The sequence below is a fragment of the Condylostylus longicornis genome, unplaced genomic scaffold (genome assembly GCF_029603195.1).
Source record: "Condylostylus longicornis isolate FDR11 unplaced genomic scaffold, ASM2960319v2 ptg000040l, whole genome shotgun sequence".
In the NCBI taxonomy this organism is placed as follows: domain Eukaryota; kingdom Metazoa; phylum Arthropoda; class Insecta; order Diptera; family Dolichopodidae; genus Condylostylus; species Condylostylus longicornis.
Window position 1 is genome coordinate 1770802 of NW_026578009.1, and position 22217 is coordinate 1793018.

A 22217-nucleotide genomic window follows, 5' to 3' on the forward strand; every position below is an offset into this window, starting at 1 on the left:
GCCATGTAATTTCCTGTTTTGATGATCAAAATTGCTCCCTCCCCTCCCTCACATGATGCGATTTAACACCGTTTAATTTTTTTCTTTGGGTTTTTTTTTAAGTCGAAGGTTTATGTGAACAAGCCCAACACCATCCACGCTTCGATGGAGAAAATTGAGCGGCGTAAAAACGAAATTCAGCCACATTAATGCAAAACAATCTTGGAAAATTTCAACAAAAAAGTGCATATGTATACCAGCAAAGTCGTGGAGGCCATTTACCCGATAAGCTATTTGATACATAACCCTGTACTGTATATACTATATAAATCAATAAAAAATTTACGACTTTTAATTGTAAACCTGTGTTTTATATCAAAATTACTTCTTGCATGAATTTTGGGACACCCTTCATATTATGTTTGCTTATTGTATTAAAAAATTTAAGTATATTCTTCAATATGAACAATCAGTTTTTTTAATATAATATTTGATTTTACATTTCAAAATTCGGTGTTAATTATAATATTATTTTTTAACAGATTAATTTAGTAATAATAAAACTTAAAAACAATGTAAATTTTTAAAATAATATTTTTTTCTATATAGATATATTTTATACATATATATACATGATCTTATACACAATGAAATTTCAATTGTGACATACAGAAATTCATTTATCATTGAAATTTCTAGTCTATACTCATCACGTTTTGGAATATTCTTCCTTTAAATTTCTATAAATTCTATTGATCAATTATAAAAATGTAGATAGTTTTTGCATATCGTACGGGGCTATACTAAGAAAAAATTCGTGTAAAGAAATGGCTATATTTATACTAGCATAAATTCATTCTCTGTATATTTTGAAAGAGAGACATATTATTCTATTTAATACCAATTTTACTTTTAAAAGAGATATTTAATTAAAATTTTTATATTAATAATATTAATACTGTTAATTTAACCAAGAAAATAAATATCCGACGCGAATTGAATTCTTATATAAAAGAAAAATTTAAAATTTTTATCGGGTACATTGTACTTTATTTAATTTTAATATTTGTTTTCAGAATAATTTGTAAGTAAATGTGAAAGTTATAAATTTTACTAATAAGAATTCACTTATATATTCAATAAATTTTATTAAATTATAAGTATATACATATTGAAATTATGTTCTTATAATTATATGAAATTTGAAAATTAATAAAAATTTCACTACACAACATTATTAAAATTATAAAAATTAATATTAACGTAGATAATTTATGGACCTATATAAATTCTGTTTAACTTATAAGATAATAGAGTATATATAAGGATATGTTTAGCTATATATGTATATCCTTTTTATATGTTAATTTTTCTTTAAACGTGCACTGATAAATTCAAGTTTAAAGTTTTACTTTATAAAAGCGAATTTTCCTCTAAAAATATATGCGGCTGTAAAACAAAATAAAAAAACACAGCAATAAAAACAAAAAAAAAATTATTCCATTTGTATTTACCTTATATTTCCATGTACACATATGAATGTAGAACAATAATTCTATTCATTTCTAAATTCAATATGATCATCAGACACTATTCAAAATTCCGAGTCAGTCAGTTAGTAATTTCAGTATTTTTTTCCTTTTAAATAAAAATTTTTTACTTTTAATTCAATTTTTTTTTTCCTTTTCTTTTTTTATCATATTTCATATATACATATATTATGTACATGTACATTATATTATATATACAATATGATTGCATTTTAATTTATGAAATATAAACGTAACTACGTAATCTACAAACCTAAATTACTATAGTATTAGTTACACAGACAAGGCAACCATTTTTTTTTTTAATTTCAAAAGCAACCTATCTACCCATATATTATTTTTTTTTTCATTATTACAATATTGTTGTTATTTCTGCTACTGCTACAATGCTGTTATAGTTTTTATTTATTACTATATATATAAATATATATACATATAAATAAATAAATTTTGTCTGTCATAAAGTACACTAACTAAAGCTTTTAAAATTAAAAGTATGTTCTTAAATAATATAGAAACAGGCAGTGCCGATTCTAATTTAGAGCAAAGAATAAAACACATTTGATGTAATTTCATAAAAAAGTGAATATTTTCTTAAAAAATTGGGATCCTTTATGGTAAGTAAAAATTTTTTCTTTTAATTTAAAAGCTTTTCTCATAATCTTAAAGTTAGATTCAGTGATTTATAAGATTTATGAAAAACTCATTTATGTTCATAATATTTGATATGAAAAACTAATGAATTACTCTAATTTTGAATAGATGAATCAAGCACACAACCACAGTAGAAGAAAATATAGAAGCATTGCAAAAGAAAAAACACAATAAAAAGCTATATACTTAAAAACTTCGGAAATTTTTGGCTTATTTACAGCTAGTAAAATATTATCATATTCGAATTTCATTATACATTTAAGTATATAGCAGTATGGCGTCTCAGATTACTAATATAACCAGACATTTTTAGTAATAGTGAAAATGAAGTTGGATGAGAAATTGTGACACAATTTGTCATCCTATTGTTAAATCAAATCATTTTTGCATTTGAATTCATTACATAGTTCAACTTAAATGAGACAAGAATGAGAAATTCAACTACAGAGTAAATGTTTTATATTTTGATTGGAAAAATTAAAATTAGAGTATGGTTCTATAAAAACAATTATAATTGTAAATAAATCTATAAATAAAATTAAAATTTTTTGCAACCTTGTACATGGACATCGTATTGAACAGAATCGACTCTGAGAAAAGTATAACAAAATATATAAATGTAGATATATACTCTGTTTATTACTATCCTTCACTATCCTACATAATGCCATAAATATAAAGGTAGAAAAAAAAAATAAAGAGCATATATTTTTTTTCCTTGATCCACTATTAACATCAACATCATTGTAATAATCAACATCCTGAAAAGCGCACCATATACATACATATATGCACAAACTAAAATGCAAAAATAAAACTACATACAGCATATTAAAAAAAAAAAAACAAAAAAAAACTACCCTTACACATAGAAGTAAAGCAATCTAACAATCATATGAAAAAAAACGCAAGCAAAAAAAAAAACAAATTAAAAAAGGAAAAACATGAAAATCCGGAAAAATTAAAAAAAAACAAAAAATAAATGAAGGTGTTGTTTGAGTGTACTCCAACGCGGTCCGACAAACTTTGAATATCCCTAGAAGAGTCTTATGGCCATAAAATAATCATCTATAGAACTAACAAAGTGTTTTGTTCCTCTCTCTATGTACTTTTTGGATCTTCATTTATGTGAATATCCTTGAAAGCAAATTGAATATTCATACGTTTGTATATATGTATGTATGTCTAGTATATTATCTTTACATTATCTAAATGAATGTATTCAAAATGTATTATTAATTTGCATATATGTATGTATATAGTTATGTGCAGTTATAATTAAATAATATGTATTTAAGTATATAATATAATATGTATATGTATTATGTATTACATATGTATGAACAAAGTTAATAATGTGCGGTAGATAATGTACGATTTGAAAAATTTATAAAAAGGTTTTGTTTAGGTTTTGCTTTTGTTTATTTTAGTTTAAAATAATAATAAATTGCATATATATGAGCAATTTTATGTACAAATTTAATATATGAATAAAATATATGTGTATAGAATGTACATGATATAAATTACGTTATTAATTTTGTTGGAAAGTATGTACATATTAAAAGCAATGGAATAAAGTTTTTATATAAATGTAATTATCGTATTTTAGAAAGGTTTGGTTATTATTTAATTATACACAGGTTTGTAGTAGACTACATACTACTATTAGTACAATACCTATAAAATTATATATAAGTTTTCAATTAAAAAAAAATTTCAAACAATGAATAAAACGAACCAATTAGCTATTTAAATAGAGTTACAAAAATACACACACACTATTTGGTCGAAATATTGGCAAGAAAAAATTAAAAAAAAAATTAACATAAAGTAGATAAAGTTAAAATATAGACGACCACACAATTTCCAAAACAATACTCTGTTATTCCATTTTCGTTGAATGGATAAAACTATAGAGGGTATTTCGCATAAGGTGGCAAATAATTTCAGGTATGATTCTTTGATAAATTTCATACAAAAAATTATAAAGGGGGGGTAGAGCACGAATATACATGTTTTTTAAGCTACAGCCTATTAAAAAAAAGTAGCAGATTTTTCCTGCATATATAAATAAATGCTTATTCGGAACCATACTAACTTCGAAACCATGCAAAGTATAGTAGCCATATTACTCTAACCGAAGGCTTGTTTTACAAATTATTGATTGCTCTTTATTTTCGGTCTTACAATCAATTAGATTAGAGTCATAGTGTTTAAGATAAAGCTGATCAAAGTAAGAATTTTTGTTTTTTTGAAATTATGTGTTATTTTTATTTTTTCATGCACTACAACGAGAGCTCAAAGTTAACCAATATAACATTTTTCACCATCTCTCATAGTTTTTACATCAAAGAATTAACCATGAATATATTTGCCACGTTATGCGAAACACCTCATATATAAACTTAATATATATAGTAAATATAGAATTTTTTAATTTTTTAAATAGGACGGTTTACTGATTTGATATATAGAACAATTAATTTAATATGTTGTGGAAAATATAAGAGATCCTGAAATTATAACTCATAACTAGCTAAAGTTAATGTGCTTGCGGCTGAAATTTTTTCTTTCCCAATTATCAAAAGAACATGAAATTCACATTTTTAATTATATAAATTTTTATTAATATGCGAAAATCTTTCAAAATCTAATGTAATATTTACTAAGTTATATTTGATTATATTCTCGAAGTTTTATGGATCAGATTCGATTGTATAGGTATGTATCTACGAAAACGAACTTAAGAAAACGGAGCAGATATTGTTAGTATTGCATAGTATACAATATTAAATGTACAATAGGTAAGTAGCACAACATGCTTTTTAGATTTCAAAGACTTTCAAATATTTGAAACTGAGAAGCTACATATTTGCTAAGGTAAACAATTAAAACTAGAAAGAAAGTTTATGTAATGAGGATAGATAGTGTTGGTTTATTCTCAACCCAAATAAATTTTTAATTTAAAATTCTAAAAAATTACAATATTTTAATTTAATTTAAAAAAAAATGTCTTTAAAGATTTTTTTAAAGATAATTATAAAAATATTCTTTGTTATAAATTAATACTCGTAGCATCTTGTAAATAGAAATAGAACAATGTTAAACACTTCTTTTTTCTTTCAAAAGATCTTACCTTAAGTATATTAATTACAATTGAATGATTTTCTTATATATATTGCAAAATATTGCAAATCAAAATATGCCTATTGAGAAATCAGAATGAAAACGCCTCTAAAAGATTTCAAAATTGCAATTATCTTAATTTTTTTATTTCTTAAGATCATCATTTCTTCTTAGGTTAACTATAAAAAGGATTTATTTATTGTAACTTCAATTTTACCGAAACCTAATATTATCATTTTGCTTCTTTATGTTTTTTTTTTTCTTATGCTCATACAATTTAAATTATTTTGATCCTTTAAATTTTCTGATCAGATAATGATGGGTTATAAACAATATCAACTGCCTTCTATAATCAGTTTTTTTATTTTGATAATAATGTTTATATAATCTGTTTATATGTATATACATATACTCATAAGAAGGTAATATGTACATATATATATATCTACAGTTATGTAAGTACTAGGCAACTGCTTATGTACATATATTGAAATTCTATTGAGTAAAAAAAATTATAATAATGCAATACCATAAGATAGCCTAAAAATAATTAAATTATTAAATAAAATTTTTATTTCCGACAGAAAAACTGCAATGTATTTGTATGTATAATATATATATAGATAAGCTTTATCGTTAAGCAATTAATTGATATACATAATATAATGTACATTATCATTATGTTTCTCAATCAATGAGAAACTCAAATAGGTAATTTATCCCAGGCAAGTTGTCAGAAGCATAAAATATTTTTCTACACTTTACTCTAAGTTACCCCATATCTCGTAAACGGTTTTCTTAATAATTTTTTGAACCTAGTTATTCACTCAATTTTCCGTCATTTTTTACACTTTTAAGTTTACACAACTTTTTCTTCATAAGTTTGAAATTTTAAAACATTCCTCATATTTTAAATCTGTAGTTAATTTAACATCTACTGAATTCTAAAGAATATCATGTTCGCATTGTGCCAATATAACAAAAACAATTGTAAAATTTAAATCATAATTCAATATGTTGCATTTTTAAAATAAAATTTCATTTATTTAAAAATAGACAATATTTTTATGGCAAAACCATGTAATAAAACTAAGATTATCAAACATAAACGATCAACAACAGGAAAAGATAAATTTGATTGAAAATTCAAAAATAAGTACAGTTCGTTTTCCTAAAGAATAACAATTACTAGTCTCTGAGTTTTATCTCTCAAGAAAAATCAAAGGAATTGATCAAACTTGAGAACATTGAAGTTTAATTTGTTAGCAATGTATTAGATTAGAAATCCCAAAAAGTACGTATTCAGAAACATAAATACATGTGTGTGCATATTTCATTCTCATTAATTGCTAAGGATAATATTAGATTGAAATATTTAACTAGTTGAGAACTTCAATAAAATGAAATTTCTTTCAAAAGTCCACAAATTGAACAACTAATATTATATAATTAATAGGACGTACTCTAAGTAAATTGATAACTTAATTAAGTATTTTAAGGAACTAGCTACCTACTTGTTTATTTTAATTTCTATCTGGAATACTTTTATGAAAAGTAACAAAGCAATAAAAAAATATATGTAAAAATATGTTTATTGATTTATAAAATTTTTTTTCAATTTTCTGCTTCTTTTACTGCATCTTGCTTTTTAAACGGTCTACATTCTGGATACTTATCTGTTAAAAAGCTTCTTAGTTCACCATAATTTACTAACATTTCTAATCGAACTTTATCTTGATTTCGTCGATATTCTTTTTTTCTAAGGTGAATTTTATAGCCAGCACTTTCAGAAAAAAAAGGTGGATATTTTTTCTTTTTTAATACGATTTTATCGCCCAAAACATATTGAGTAAAATCCATCACTTCTCCAGTTTGAATATCTTCCTTTTTTCGACAAACACTGGGACTGGCTACAACTCTTGGCAATCCACGATTTTCACTTCTAAATTCCACTAAATGCAAACCTTTTTCTTCTGCTATTTGCTGATGTGACTTTTGTTGTAGTAATCCAATAAAGAATGCTTTAACTATATGTTGCAAATTTGTTGAGCCTTCAATTTTAGCGTGTAGATCTTTAATGCCAATCACACGGCAAATGGTTGCAATTGCTCGGTGGCATACTAATCCGTACCCTTCCGGTTTTTTAGATACAAATATTTTAGTTTTGCCAAAGGCACAATAGAAATCGTGAAAAACTGTATGCCCATCACATAGATCAATGTAAATTAATTTTTGACCTGCACGGTTTTTGGATTTCCTCAACGCTGCTTTGACTTCACTTGCTTTAGCTAGAATTTTAAAATTATTTATTTATAAATTATAAAGCGAAACTAATAGAAAACAAATTGTTGAAGTTTTAAAACTAATATTCGCAAAATATAAAAACATATGTACCTAAAGCAAAACCAGCTGAACCTTCTCCATTTCCAGTGACTGTAAGAATTGAAAATCTACGTTTCCGGCCAAGATTACCTTTCATTATAAATACAGTTTTAAGTTCAAGCACTCTGCTATCAAAACCCTCAAAAGTGTCTTCTCCAACTGCATCAGGTGGACCAATACTACGACCCGGCATTTTTGAGCCTGTCCAACCTCGATCAATTGGGTTAATTCTCATTACACGAAATTTTCCCATAGAATCACGCAATTTTATAAGTTTTTGCTGTCTCTCCGGATCCTCAGGTAATTTTTGTTGTTTCACAAGCTCATTGCCTCGTAATACTGGAGCGTTTAGTCCCGGCCATAAAATGTTAGATTTTCCTTGGCCAATAACCTGACCTTTATTCAAATCTTTGGCAATTTTTCTACCCACACCTTTACCTCTTCCACGTTTCTTACCAGCATTACTAACAGAAATAACTCCTTTCCACAAGTCCTCTGCCGGAACTACAAAAAAAGTAAGAATTTTTAGATTTTTTAGTTATGTAAAAAATTTATGGTGTGCGTTTGTAAAAAGAAAAAACATTTTACGTTTGTTAAAAAAACTCGTGTTCCTAACTGGCAAATAAGTCGAAGTAACACTTTTATCACACAAAAAAGTATTATTTAACGCTTTGCACAGAGTATATTTCGGCACATTTGATATTCTTAAGAATTTAAAAGAATTTATTAAGGCTGATGCCATTCTCTTACTTATTATAACCTTATCAAAAATTTCAAAATATTTACACTAAATGACAAATGTCTAAAACATATGTTCCACTGTTGAGAAGAACTGATCATTTAGAACAGCAGTACACATGCGCACCATTATTGTTATTTTATTCCGAACACTGAATTACCATTGAGTATACCTAAAGAGTCAGTTTACCACTTATTTGTTCCCTTAATTTGTAAATGAAAAAAAAAATTGATATGTTTTCGAAATTGCTCTTGCACAATTTAATTTTGCATTCGTAATATTAAACGAGTAGTACACTCATATTAAATAAATCAATAATTTTATTAAATGTAATAGAAAAAATTATTTTCTAGCAAAAAATAAAGAATAAACAGAGTACTAAGAAAAAAAAAAAAAGAAAAGATAAAAAACATTCGATAGCACAGAGAGGACTTGTTAAGTAATTACATGAGCTTATACATTATGTTTTCTGTCTAATGTATGGCACATATAATAATTACATAAATTTATTTTCGTAAAGCTTATCTGTTGAACTAAGCTGCTTGCCTTTTAGAATTTTATATTCTTTTTAGTAATTACGAAATGAATGTGAAATTTTTTTCAGTAATTTCAGTAGTTTATTGATTATTGAAAGAGGTTTTTTAAACGCTTTGCAATCCGGAGGCTTTCATTCAAGATTTGTATAACACATCAATACATTGAAATGCAGTAATACAGCACGTGAGAGAAATAACATTTCGCAACATTAAAAATTCGGAAACATAGTTTTTAAGGAAACGGTAACACTTATCAAGGGATTTTTCTAATATTTGGAATGAGGAGAAGAAAAATAATGAAAACAAAATCAGCTGTCAAAAAACATATGGCATTTTTATGCTCAACCCTGAAGCTTTTGTTTTTCAATTTTTTACTTCCTGATTCGTAACTAAATAAATTTGGCTTGAAAAATAAGCTATAAAATAAATAAATTTTTCTCAATAAATTAAAATATAATTTTTATTAAAAGTGTTATTGAAATTATGAATTAATTTTCTTAAATAAATGTATAAAAAAGGATTTGCCTGAAATATAAAGTTATAAAAATTAAAATGAAAAAATATTCTTTTACCACTGTCATTTCTTTGTTCTGATCACAATTCATAACAAATACAAAAGAAAAAAAAAAAAGAAAAATTACTGCGTAAATTTCTAAATTCGCAAAAATTTTATTATAGCATTACAATAACTTATACAAAAATAGGAACAGCTCAAAAATAGAAATAATAAATGTCAACTAAATGAGTTTGAATTTTTCTAAATAATTAAAATAATTCAAAGGGTTCAAAATGTCTTGGCTGTCACCATTTGCTGGCCTTGAAAAGAAAATTTGTAGATATTTACTTCAACGCTATTTGGGACAATTTCTTGAAGAGAAATTAAATTTAGATCAACTAAATATTGATCTTTATCAAGGGAAAGGTACTGTAAAAGACGTAGCATTGAACTGTGAGGTAAGTTAAATAAAACAAAAAAAAATTAAATTGCTTCCTTGTCTGTAACGTCGATTAATAAAAATATTTCAAATGAAAATAGAGAGGAAAATATATAAATAAATATTAATCACGGGTCCATTACATGTTAAATATGTGCATATGTTAATCTGACGTAATTTTAAAATTTTAATCATGTTACAAAAATTTGAGACGTTTATTTGTTTATACTTTATATTTATATTCATATGTGTGTATGTAGGTACCTACATACTTTCAGTTTGTGTAGACAATGTAGAGTCTTTACTAAAGACCATTTGAATATTTTAAGTAGGTGTGTATGTAAGATATGTAACGAAAAGACAAAGAAATCTTCAAGTATATAGAACAATTTTAAGTTTTGGGATTTCGGCTTGCTTGTTTACGCGTTTAAATATATTTACATTAATTTTTTTGATAATACACAGAAAAAATATCTTGACAATATGACACCTACTTTTTTAATACTTTTTGTTAATGCTGTTTGTTTGTTATGACTTAAATTTGCTGTACATGATTAAAATGATAGTGTATTTTTATATCTGTATATTTACACATTTACATTTCAATCAAAATATTTTACTTGAAAGGCACTTAATGAAGTATGTGAAAATCAAGGATGGGGTGTAGAAGTAACTGGAGGACATGTTGGATCAGTTGCAATTACAGTACCATGGAGTGCTCCAATGACGGAGGACAGCTCTATAGAAGTTTGTGATTTGTCAATATCATTACGTCCAGTATTTAGACCAAACGACGGATCTTTAATGTTAGAATCTATGTGGTCATCAATGAGTAGTTCTATGCAATTAGCGCAGGAATGCTTACGGAAAGAATCAGACGAGAGCATTTTTAGTGCACAAACGGCCAGTATAGAAGGTTTAGAAAAATTTGCACAAACAATAGATAGCGGTAAAATTTTGTATGCAATTAAAAATCAAAAATTATAATTTTTTTTTTTTTTTTGTTTTCAGTTTTGAACCGAATCAAAGCAAAATTTTATAATACCGAAATAAGATTTGAATATCAATTACCAGGGCAGCAAAATGGAATAGCAATAATAATTAAGGTTGATCAGTAAGTATTTAGTGTAGTTTATTAATACGATGTTAGAAATAATGATATATTTGTAGTCTTGATTACCAAAATGAAGCCGGTAATGATCCATTAGAAATTACTACAGAAGATATAGACTCTGATTACACAGAAAAACAGAAAACTCATTTATTATCAACTTATGCTACTCATCACATTTCTATAGATGGAATTACATTTTACACGGAAGAATTTCGAATAGGTTCAGTGGGTGAAACTGAAACATCAAATCCAGGTTCTGCTAATTTAAATTCTAGCTTTTTGTCCAGTCAACAATTTTATAGTGTTATGTCTGATTTACCACAAACTGCAATACAAAACTCACGCACAATTTCAACACCAACAGAAAAAGCCGATGAAAGTGTTACTGAAGAAAATTATTCAGAAAATGAGTCTGTGTGTTACTCAAACAAAAAAATTCAATTTGCACATTTTGTTGGAAAGCAGGATATTCGAATAAAAATGAAACAATCAGAAGCAATAAGTGGCCCAAAAGTTTCGTTAGAATTTCAGTTCAATTTAGTAAATGTATTCCTTTCTCCCCGACAATTACATTTATTATTAGCATACTATGAAATTTGCTTTAAAAATAAAGATTACCTTATGGAGAAGAAAGATTGCGTTAATGTCAAAGAAACTAAAGATTCTGAAAAACTAAGAAAAAGGCAACAGAATAGAGTGTCTTCAAATATGTCTGGCAATATTGGAAATATGGGTGGATGGTCTTTCGACCCCATACAAGACGATTTATTTTCTTTTTCAGGAGATTTACCAAAATATTCCTCTTCTATAAAAAGTGATCATATCAGTGAAAGCAAAAGTAATTTCTGCAGTTTTGAATATGCTGAATCAGTAAATAGTTCTATGACAACAAGTACATCAACAAGTTTTTCATCAAAATATCATAGAAAATCTGCCCATTTATATGACTCTAATGGCAGTATTTCAACATTTAATATACGAATTGCTTCTATGACAGCAATTTTTTTGCACGAAGATATATTATTAGAAAATTCTACGCAAATTGGTTTCCCACCGTTAAGTGAAGATAGTGTTTCGCAGTTAGAAGATTTATCCAATTTTTATTTCAAATCCATGATGGAACAGAATGTCGATAATTTTAAGTGCAATAAAAATTATTTGAAAGTTATGTGTTCTCCAGTAATATTAGATGGAGAACAACAAAGGAACAATAGCAATAATATATTGAAATTAAAATGTTCACTTACGAAAGTAGATATTTTGGAAATTCTAGACAACGAGCGCAGTCCTTTAGTTGAATTTTTGAGGGACGAGGTAATTTAAGTTTATAATATTTAATATTATCCGATACGTTCAAAAATCTTTTTAATTAAGAAAATTAAAATTTTTCCTAATTTTTAGATATGTAGTGATGGCTTCCATAAAAGACCTGAAATCACATTATACTTAAAATCCCAAGCACCTACAGTTCAAAATAACAAAGGAAAAAAAGCTACTTTAAAAACGAATTTGAATTTGAATTTAGAATCTTGTGTAGTGGATTTCGATATTTCAATAATAGATCGGCTAAGTGCAATTTTCAATGGAACTCCTTTTAAAATAGATTATAAAAATAATGAAAGCAAGAAACGGGAAGAAAGTGGCATTTCTCCGAATAAGCAAAAACAACCAACTTTTGAATTGAATCTTGATTCGCCAAAATTGAACTTTCGATTAAGATTCCCAATTGTTGACTCAAGACCTCTACACGACCCCAATAGAACACCGTGGTGGAAGAAAAATATTAGACCAGATTTCCTCTTATTTGACTTTCTTCAATTTCGGTTAAAAAATACATCCACATTAATTGAAGTGTGCTCTAATGAAGTTAATTTTTACTATTGTGTAAGTTACAATTCTTAGTACAATAAAATTTTTTTTTTTGTTAACTCTACATTTTGTTATAGGAAAGCACGAATGGAGAAAAAATGCACGTTGGTAAATCAACGCTATTAAATAATTCTTGTGATGAAATTGAATATCCTAAAATTTCCATCGAGTTTCCTTCAGATAAATCTCTAAAATCATCACTGAAGCGTACTATAGATGACAGTGACAGCGGAGAAACATCTGGAGAAAGTTGTAAATATTATTCAAGAAAAAACCGCGAACCTTTGCCTTTCAGTTCTAAAAGAGTTTGTCGTCAAAGTGATACAGTTCATCAAAAAAACGATTATGGTATTCTTATATTAAGAATATTTTTTTATGCATTTGAATTCGATATCGAAAAATTATTTTATTTTACAGAAGATACTGAGACAATACTTTTGCCAGGCGAAACAGTTGAAATGAGGAATTTTTGTGAAAAAGCAATGAAAACTTCAAAATTACAGTTTAAAGTTTTTCTTCCTATAGCTAGTGTTCAAATACATTCGAAAATGCTCTATGAGTTAATATACAACCGTTTAAATTCAGATTTATTAATGTGGGAACCTACAGCACCAGGTCGCAAAAAATCTTCGAAAGCCAAAGAAAAACTAACGAAACCGACAACACATAACAACATAGACCAAATGCTATGGAGTTGTGGAATGTCGGAATCTTTGTATATCCCATCAACGCCTGAAACTAATGAATATCAGGACAAAAGTGATAATGATATTATAGATGATACAAATTCGTCTTCCACTAATAATGAGAGCGAATGCGAATCAAATAGTGTGTATTACTCAACTTATGAAAATAAAAATCGAAGCTCAAAACGAGTTGAAAAAATTCCATCGCTGGCGTTAAGTGAATGCTCGTTTGAATTAATCGCAAAAGAAGCTCAGTGTACATTTTTCACGCCCGTTAGAGATTCAGAAAATCGGGTTATTCCAGGACAGTCAGGAGAATTTGTAGTTAATGTTGGAGATTTCAATTTATTTTCAGTTAGTGGTTTTAATGGCAATGAAAATTTAGCATATTTATGTATACAGTCAAACGCGGTTAAATTATATCATTGCGGTAAGTAATATTGTTGGTTTCATTTTTAGAACGCAAAATGTTTTAAAATTGTTTGTTTTCTAGGTTTAACACCAACTTTAAATGGCGAACCTATTTTAAGATTGATAAAAACAGCATTACCTGCTCACCTTTTACCTACATTTTATCCAACACCAAATAACTCAACCCTAAGCACATCCAAAGGCGTAGATACTAGAGAAATGGTTTCATTTGCAATTGAAATTAAAAAAGTTCCACAAAACAGAATAAAAGTAATTTTGGATTTACAATATTTAGTATTGAAGCGCTTTATAATATTAAAAAAATTTATTCACAGAGATTACGAATAACAGCTGGAATACAGAATACAACTCTAAAATATAACCCCGCTGCATCTCAACATACATGGTTAAATCAATTAATCGACTTATTTGACGTGGTGGTTCGTAAAACATTTATTTGTTTAAAAATAACTTCCTCTATCAATGAATAATTAATTTAATGTTTTTAGGACTATCCGATTCAAGGATATACTCCATATCATGTTGTAACAGAAATCCAGCTACACCTCTGGGATTGCGCTATAGATTATAGACCTTTACATTTTCCGTATCGGGCAATAGTTGAAATAGGAAATTTTATGTTAAGTAGTAATATAATTTCATCCGTTCCGGGCTGTACTTTAAGATTCATTGCAGAGGACTGTGTTTTATCATTAGCACATTATGTAAGATATCTTATTTTTTTATAAAGCAAACATTGCATGTAATATTTTCAACAGGACGTGAAGCAACATCATAATATATCTAAACATGGGATTCCATTTGTTAATTCTAAAAATTTAATTCCTGTTTTGGATGTAGGACTTGTAGATATTTCGTTACGATTAAACGATAAAAATAGTGACTTACTTCCAAAGCTGGATTTGAGGGCATCTATACAAGATTTACATTTAAGGACATGTTCAGATTCCGGTAAAGTGTTTGCTCAACTAATAGCATATATTGCGTCAGATGGCGATTTGGGTAATGAAGAAAATAATTCTGAAGAGGTAAATTTTCAAAAAATTCTTGTTAAGGTTTTTCATTGCAAAAACATTTCGTTTTCAAGACAAATTCTACTTCAAATGAAAACTCCGCGGATTTATTATCTGTGGAGGAACCACTGCCAACAAATTTGGAAATTTCTGCAAAGCAACAAGAGCGGGTTAGCGCTTTGATGGCGGAAGCTTTACAAGAAACAGTTTTTCCAAAAAAAGGCTCAAAGGATGATGATAAAATAAAAACTGAAAAAGGTGTTGAGCTATTTTTCTTCCCTGATGAAACTAACCAGCACGTTTTAAAGGATAAAGAAAATCTTCTACAAGGTCAGGAAAAAAGTTCAAACGAAATTGAACCAGAAAAAATATTGGCTGAAGATGAAAGAAAATCAACTACAGAAAATTATTCAACTGTATCGCGATCAAGCTCCGAAGAATGGCGTTTTAATAAACCACGCCGTGAAAGTGAAAGTAGTAATGAATTAAGAGATCTGTTAAATTTTGAAACGTCTGTTATGAGTATGTCATATATGGCTGACGACGAAGTTGTTGAGGCATTACCTCAGATCAGAGAGGAATTGGGAGAAATACCCTGCAAAGTTTCTACAAAAGATATATCTAGTCACTCAAGAAAAAGTAGTATAAGTTTAGATGACGATTTTTATTTTGTTGCTGAAGAAGAAAAGGCATTATTGGTAATATTTTCGTTATTTATTTTTTGGATTATTTTTAATTAATTTATTTATTTTGTCTTTTTCAGACAAAGTGTGGTCACGAAAATGTAAAAGTTTCCTCTGATCCTTTAAGGATTGTTGATAACCATTTCACCTTACCAACCGGTAAACCTGACCTACTGAAAGCACCAGAGGGCTTTCCTGTAGCACAGATTAGGTATACATTGTGCGAAATGACAGTAACATGGCATTTGTATGGTGGACATGATTTTCCGACGAAAGAGGAAACAAACAACGATGTCTTAAAAAACAAAGAAAATTTGTAAGAATGAAAATTTCTTCTATAAGCTTATATTAATTTAAAACTTTTAGAAGGCCCCGAAAATATGAAATGTCAGAAGCATACAAAATGGGAGTTTCCTTTTCAAAGGGACATCAATCAGTTCAGTTTGGTAGCAAAAAGCCAATTTCAAAATTATCTTGGAAAACAAAGGGTGGACCTGAACGCAAGCAAGATGTGTTGGTTGAAATTCAACTGACGAAAGTACGTCTCTCACATGAAATATATCCGAAGACTACATCACAGGCTTCGCGCCAGGTTCTTATAATTTCTGAAATGGAAATTCGCGATCGGTTGCAAACTTCAGAAATAAATAAATTTTTGTATCATCCAACTGCCAAAAATTTATCTAATAAAAGTTCTCAACATATGATCGTTATTAAAGCGTTGCACGTTAGACCAAATCCTTACAAATCGAATACACAAGAATGTTCTTTACGAATTTCTTTACTTCCCTTACGATTGAATATTGATCAAGATACCTTGCTATTTTTAGTTCAGTTTTTCAATGAATTAAGTAGTAATGAATCCGATGCTGACGATTCCAGTAATTTAAAAAAAAATGCAAACCAATTACAAGAGCCTGTAATGATGGTCGATGATATTCCAGAAGCATTACATGATTTACAAGCTAGAAAATTAGTTTCGACCAATTTGGAATTATTGATGGAAGAAGATCACCATAAGAATTTGAGCAAAGAACATGAGACGACTTCATCAAACGAACATTCAAATGAAAATAAAGTTGAAGATAGTGTCCCTATTTACTTTAGGGAAATCGTTTTTAGTCCTGAAGTTTTGATTCGATTGGATTATCACGGAAGAAGAATCGAAATGTCCAGAGGTCCGGTAGCTGGTCTTCTAATGGGCTTAGGACAACTACAGTGTTCTGAGATACGTTTGAAAAAGATTGTTTATAGGTAATTTAAATTGAAACTAGCATTCCTTTACATTTTTAATATTTCATTTTACATTTTTTTTATTTTTGGAATGAAATTTCAATAGACATGGGCTATTGGGTGCAGATAAGTTGCTAAACTATTTATTCAAAGAATGGCTCCAAGATATAAAGAAAAATCAATTACCAACAATTTTAAGTGGTGTGGGGCCCATGTATACTTTAGTACAACTATGTAAGTTGGATTAGAAAAAAGTAATTTTTTCTTATGATTAATTGTAAATTTTTCAATCTTAAGTTCAAGGAATTCGTGACTTGTTTTGGTTGCCAATCGAACAATATCAAAAAGATGGAAGAATCGTACGTGGAATACAACTTGGTGCTCAAAGCTTTACAGCAAGAACTGCTTTAGCAGCATTAGAAATCACATCACGAATCATCCATTTATTACAGGTATCCCAGAAACAAATTATATTTTATTAATAAATTAAAATAAGTTTTGAAAAATAAAATATTCTACAAAAATTTTCTCATAGATTACTGCTGAAACAGCTTTTGATTTAGTTTCGCCGGGTCCATCTGTCAGACGCGGTCGCCATAACCGGAAAGGTAAACGCAAACGACCACACCGGCCACAAGACATAAGAGAAGGTGTAGCAAATGCTTATCAAATTGTCAAAGAAGTATTGATATCATTAAAACTTATGTAAGCATGTAATGTAATAAATTATTTTTAGGGAATCAATGAAACTGCACAAACTTTAATAGAAAATACAGTTGCTGAACATGATCAAAAAGGATACACAGGGGCCGTTGGTGCAGTTTTTAGACAAATTCCACCAATTATGGTTTGCCCGGTTGTTCTTGCTACGCAAGCAACAACAAATGTTTTAGGTGGAGTAAAAAATCAATTAGTACCAGATGCCAGATTGGAAGCTAAAGAAAAATGGAAAGAAGATACCGATTGATTAAATTTTCTTTTAGTCATTTTAAGTTTTTAAAAAAGGTTTTTTAATAATACTTATATATAAAATATTCGTAAAATAAAAGTTTTTTTCGTAGGTTTTGCTTATTTTAAAGTGAACATTATCTTACAAAACACAAAAACATATTTACTAAAGATAAGAATTAATAATTTGCATTTTATTAACACAAAATTAACAACACATAGTATAATTATAATTTTATAAATTAGATACATACGGTTTTTCACAATAATTGATATAAATTTTATGCAATTTTTGAAAATCAGCAATTCAATTGTACCTTATGTACAATAATTTATGGAACATTATGTACATGTACAGTAATAAGATACCTACAGTACGTGTCTTATCCAACATGAAAAAGATTATGTACATTATGTACATATGTAGGAAAGTGCTTTGAAAATACGCTAAAATTTTGTAAATTCAAAAATTTCTATATGTTTTATGAAATAATCGCGTTTAATATCTCGTTTTTAAGAATACTTGATACAAATTAACAAGTTTTTAATTTTTGTGAAATATGTACGAATCTGGTCTAAGAATTATTTAAGTATCATTATATTTGCTATATTATCTGATAAAAAAGGAGGATTAAGTGTATAAATTTTGATTTCTTAATTTTTTAACCTTTAGCAAATTATATTTTTTTTTTTTTTGCAATCTGTCAATACTTGGAATTTTATTAATTTGCAACTTGGATAAAAATTACATTAATATTAAACTACGATTTAAGTAATCTTTTATGCTATAATTTAAAATCTAGACTGGTTATGTTGCGTCCTAGGTTCGATTATATATGTAAGTTTATATCAACAAAATTTTACAATAAAGAATTAAAAGCTGTTATCTATTATAATACACAATTCTCCATAATAAGGTTAATTTGCAATTTTACCATTTGCTGTCTTGTTTTATTTGAAATTATTTATTTAACAGATCAATAAGTTGTACTCGCATGTAAGATTTCGTATTCTTTTTTCAAAATAACTATAATACTGCGTTTTCATTTTTGGATTATATAAAATTTATCGGACAGTTATTATAAACAGTTAATATTTATTTGTCTTGCTCAAAGTTATTCAGAACTTTAATTCATTTGAAAAAATTTAAAACACTAATATACATGTGTGTATGTACATCAAAAAAATTTCAATAGATGAAAAATTTTAGAATTTATAACGAAAAATAGATTCTCCTAGAAATATATACATGCTTCTAATATTATCATTAGCATACAAATCTTTTGCAAAAATGAAAACGCTTAAAATATATTATAAGATTACTTCAAAAATTTCATCGTACATGTTTTACGATCACTGAATACATCTACATACATATATTAAAAAAATTAAAAATGTTTAGATAATAAACATAATAAAGTTGAAACTTTTTAAAGATTTGTTTAAAGAAAAACGAAAATTAATACGCAAAACAAAATGGCAAAAAAAATAGAATATGAAATTGAAATGGTAGTAAATGTAACTCTTCTAAGTGGAAATCAGAATTAATTTAAAATATAAAACTAAACTTGATATATGAAAACCAGATTTGCTTAATAATTGGTATCTGCTTTTCAAAATCAAAAAATAATTTAAATTTAATAGGAATATATAATATAATCTTTTCTTATATACTACTACTACTACATAATATTTTAAAATTTAATAAAAAGAAATACACAAAATATTGCCAATTCTTAACTAAATTAATGTTCACATCAATATTTTCTTAGTTAGCAATGATCTTAACATTAAAAAAAAATGGTGCTGAAATAGTTCATATTATAAGTAAAGTTCATAAAGTAAAAAAAAAAAGAAACAATAGTATAAAGGAAAAATTGAGTGTAGGTGTTTAAGAGTAATCTGATTTAATTATTTTAAGTAGATGTTTTGTTTAACCAATATGTATGTATATAAATACATAAATATACATATTTATTATCATAAATTTTCCAATTAGTTTCTTAAAATTAAAAGGTTCTAAAATATAGTAATAGCTGGTAATATTTTGATAATAAAAAAAAAATTAAGACGATATTTTAATTCTTTTACATCATCTAAAAATGCAAGTAAATTTTAATAATTTTTTTTGATGTAAAAGAAATTGAGTTTATTCAATATTAAAAAATGAACAGAGTTTTTTGTAAATTGTAATTTTAAATTTAAATTGTATTCTACAAAAAATATATTCTTTTAAGTTTTTTCTAGTTATATTTGCCTTTTAAAATTTCAAATTGAATAATCACAAATACGAATATTGTAATTTATTTTCCAAATTGTAGATAACATTGTAACATTTTGTAGATAAGCGTAAAACACAAACTATCCCCATGTATTTCCTCAAATATAAAGAGCTACATGTTTTGAAATATTAGGGTTTTGTTTTATAACATTTATTACTATAATTTTATTAGTAATAAACGTTATAAAACCAAAATAAATTTTATTGTAAAAAATATAACATACAGTTCTAATATTTCTAAAAATTTGGAATTTTTTTTGCTTTGATCTACAAATGTAAGAAATGCTGGCACTGGGATCATTTCTGTTAAAATTATTTTTATGCAATATAAAAATAAAACACAAACGAAATAAATATTTAAATTCGGTAACCATTAAAAATTTTGATTTTTCAGTTTGTTTTTATGACAAACAATTTGTTTATTTAATTGAAAAATGTAAAGTTAAAAATTTATTACAAGTTTTTAAAAAATAAAATAATTATAACGACCAAAAAAATTTAAATCATCGATAATGAATTTTTATAATTACCGTAATTATAAATTTATTATTATGTATAAAAATAATTAGAACCATTTTAATATTTTTATTTAGATTTGTTAAAAAAAAATCGTGAATTATTCATTTGAAATTATCAACGCAATTCTGCGTTACACATACATAAATAAATTCAAAAAAGTTCAAATCATTTTTTATATAAAGTCTTTAACAATGAAAATTTAAAATCATCAATCGATTAATAAATATTAAGAAAAAAAAATAAATGCAATATATTTGAAATTTTGCAATCAGTAACTAAACTGCAAATTTACTATTATTAAAAAGGGTTTTCATGAAAAAATGGTACGATAAATTTCTAAAATAAAATTAAAAATGTTTCTTTTTTTTTCAATGTACATTATTGTTTAGCAAGCTTTTTAAATGGTAGTGAGCCTCTATTGCAAAAATTTATTGCTTCTATTCTACAACTTTAGTTTAGCTAGCTAAATTTTATAATAAAATTATGTCCTTTATATTAATCTTTAATTTATATGCACATTTTATCTATATATTGTCTATAAAAATATTTTTAAAAAAATTTAAAAAGTCTATAAACTGTAATTATTTTAATTATGTATAATGAAATTTAAAAGAATAAAAATTTACAATCATTATATTTAAAAAAAAACAAAAATAATAATCGAAAATTTTATGTCAAGTTAAATAATCAATCTTCAATCGAAAAACTTTTTATTAATTAATGAATAGTTTTAATATTAAAAGAAATTTTCTGAGAAAAGTGTGTGTTTAATGTATTAATGAAGAATATGTACGTTTTATTTCGCATTATATTTTTTTTTCCTGCTTATCATATAATAATTTAAAATAAGAGTTTTTTTTTTAGATATAAAACATTTTTTTACGAAACATAAAAATTTGAATATATTATACATACAATTATACATACATAAATTTAATAGCATATTAACATGTAAATAAAATTTAAATGTGATAATTTAAGTGAATAGTTGTCGAAATAAACAAAAAGTTTTATTGAATTCATTTTTTTTTTTTTTCAATTTCATTTGCGTTAGTAAACATACAAATCGTGTCAATTCAAATACATGTACATATGTATATGAATATATGTGAGGTTTAAAAAACGCAAACTAAAAGATATCAAGATTGATATTAAAAGATAAATCTTTCAAATTCGATTGAGGAATTAATGCTCAATTAAAAATTTATGCTTTGAATCATTATAATGTAAAATGTTTTTAGGATACCAAACAATCCGTAAAAAATATCATACATTTAAAATCTTTTTCGATTTTACCAAAAACTCGATCTTCTTTATATTTCATTTCATTTGCATTTGGATTCATTGCATTTTATTTTATTTACTTAACTGAATATTTTAGCAGTATCTTATTATTGAAAATATTTACCGAGAAACATATAATTGAATCATAGTTTTTGTAGTTTTTTTTTCAACATGCAATATTAGAAAACGTCTAAAAATTAAGATAAAGTTTTTTATTGTCTTGAAAGTGTAGCGGTATAGATATGTTAAAT

At 26.3% G+C, this 22217-nt stretch overlaps 2 protein-coding genes across 4 annotated transcripts; one reads left to right on the plus strand and one right to left on the minus strand.

The window, feature by feature from the left end:
* Positions 1 to 6886: 6886 nt before the first annotated feature.
* On the minus strand, positions 6887 to 8476 carry LOC129609690 (28S ribosomal protein S5, mitochondrial). Its single transcript, XM_055521788.1, has 3 exons — positions 8283 to 8476; positions 7707 to 8198; positions 6887 to 7600 (listed from the first exon to the last, which is right to left on the minus strand). Exons 1-3 carry the CDS (start codon positions 8434 to 8436, stop codon positions 6927 to 6929), a joined length of 1320 nt encoding a protein of 439 aa, XP_055377763.1. The 5' UTR covers positions 8437 to 8476; the 3' UTR covers positions 6887 to 6926.
* A 910-nt stretch (positions 8477 to 9386) lies between these two features.
* Positions 9387 to 21700, plus strand: LOC129609495 (autophagy-related protein 2 homolog B). Of its 3 annotated transcripts, XM_055521428.1 has the most exons (19): positions 9387 to 9923; positions 10532 to 10853; positions 10916 to 11018; positions 11075 to 12332; positions 12420 to 12902; positions 12965 to 13235; positions 13305 to 14003; positions 14067 to 14254; positions 14320 to 14424; positions 14494 to 14709; positions 14764 to 15033; positions 15093 to 15716; positions 15782 to 16017; positions 16068 to 16955; positions 17041 to 17168; positions 17232 to 17386; positions 17470 to 17616; positions 17671 to 17939; positions 17996 to 21700. In XM_055521428.1, exons 1-18 carry the CDS (start codon positions 9759 to 9761, stop codon positions 17899 to 17901), a joined length of 6489 nt encoding a protein of 2162 aa, XP_055377403.1. In that variant the 5' UTR covers positions 9387 to 9758; the 3' UTR covers positions 17902 to 17939; positions 17996 to 21700. The 3 variants fall into 3 exon arrangements, with proteins under 3 accessions (XP_055377403.1, XP_055377402.1, XP_055377404.1); XM_055521427.1 differs by having other exon boundaries at positions 17671 to 21700; XM_055521429.1 differs by having other exon boundaries at positions 16071 to 16955; positions 17671 to 21700.
* Positions 21701 to 22217: the final 517 nt, after the last annotated feature.

Coding starts and splice junctions, on each gene's coding strand:
- LOC129609495 (XM_055521427.1), top strand. CDS start 9,759: ATGTCTTGGCTGTCACCATTTGCTGGCCTTGAAAAGAAAATTTGTAGA. Junction 14,425..14,493: donor TCGACTTATTTGACGTGGTG/GTTCGTAAAACA, acceptor TAATGTTTTTAG/GACTATCCGATTCAAGGATA. Junction 15,717..15,781: donor AAGAAGAAAAGGCATTATTG/GTAATATTTTCG, acceptor TGTCTTTTTCAG/ACAAAGTGTGGTCACGAAAA.
- LOC129609690 (XM_055521788.1), bottom strand. CDS start 8,436: ATGGCATCAGCCTTAATAAATTCTTTTAAATTCTTAAGAATATCAAAT. Junction 8,199..8,282: donor CACGAGTTTTTTTAACAAAC/GTAAAATGTTTT, acceptor CTTTTTTTGTAG/TTCCGGCAGAGGACTTGTGG. Junction 7,601..7,706: donor TTCAGCTGGTTTTGCTTTAG/GTACATATGTTT, acceptor TTAAAATTCTAG/CTAAAGCAAGTGAAGTCAAA.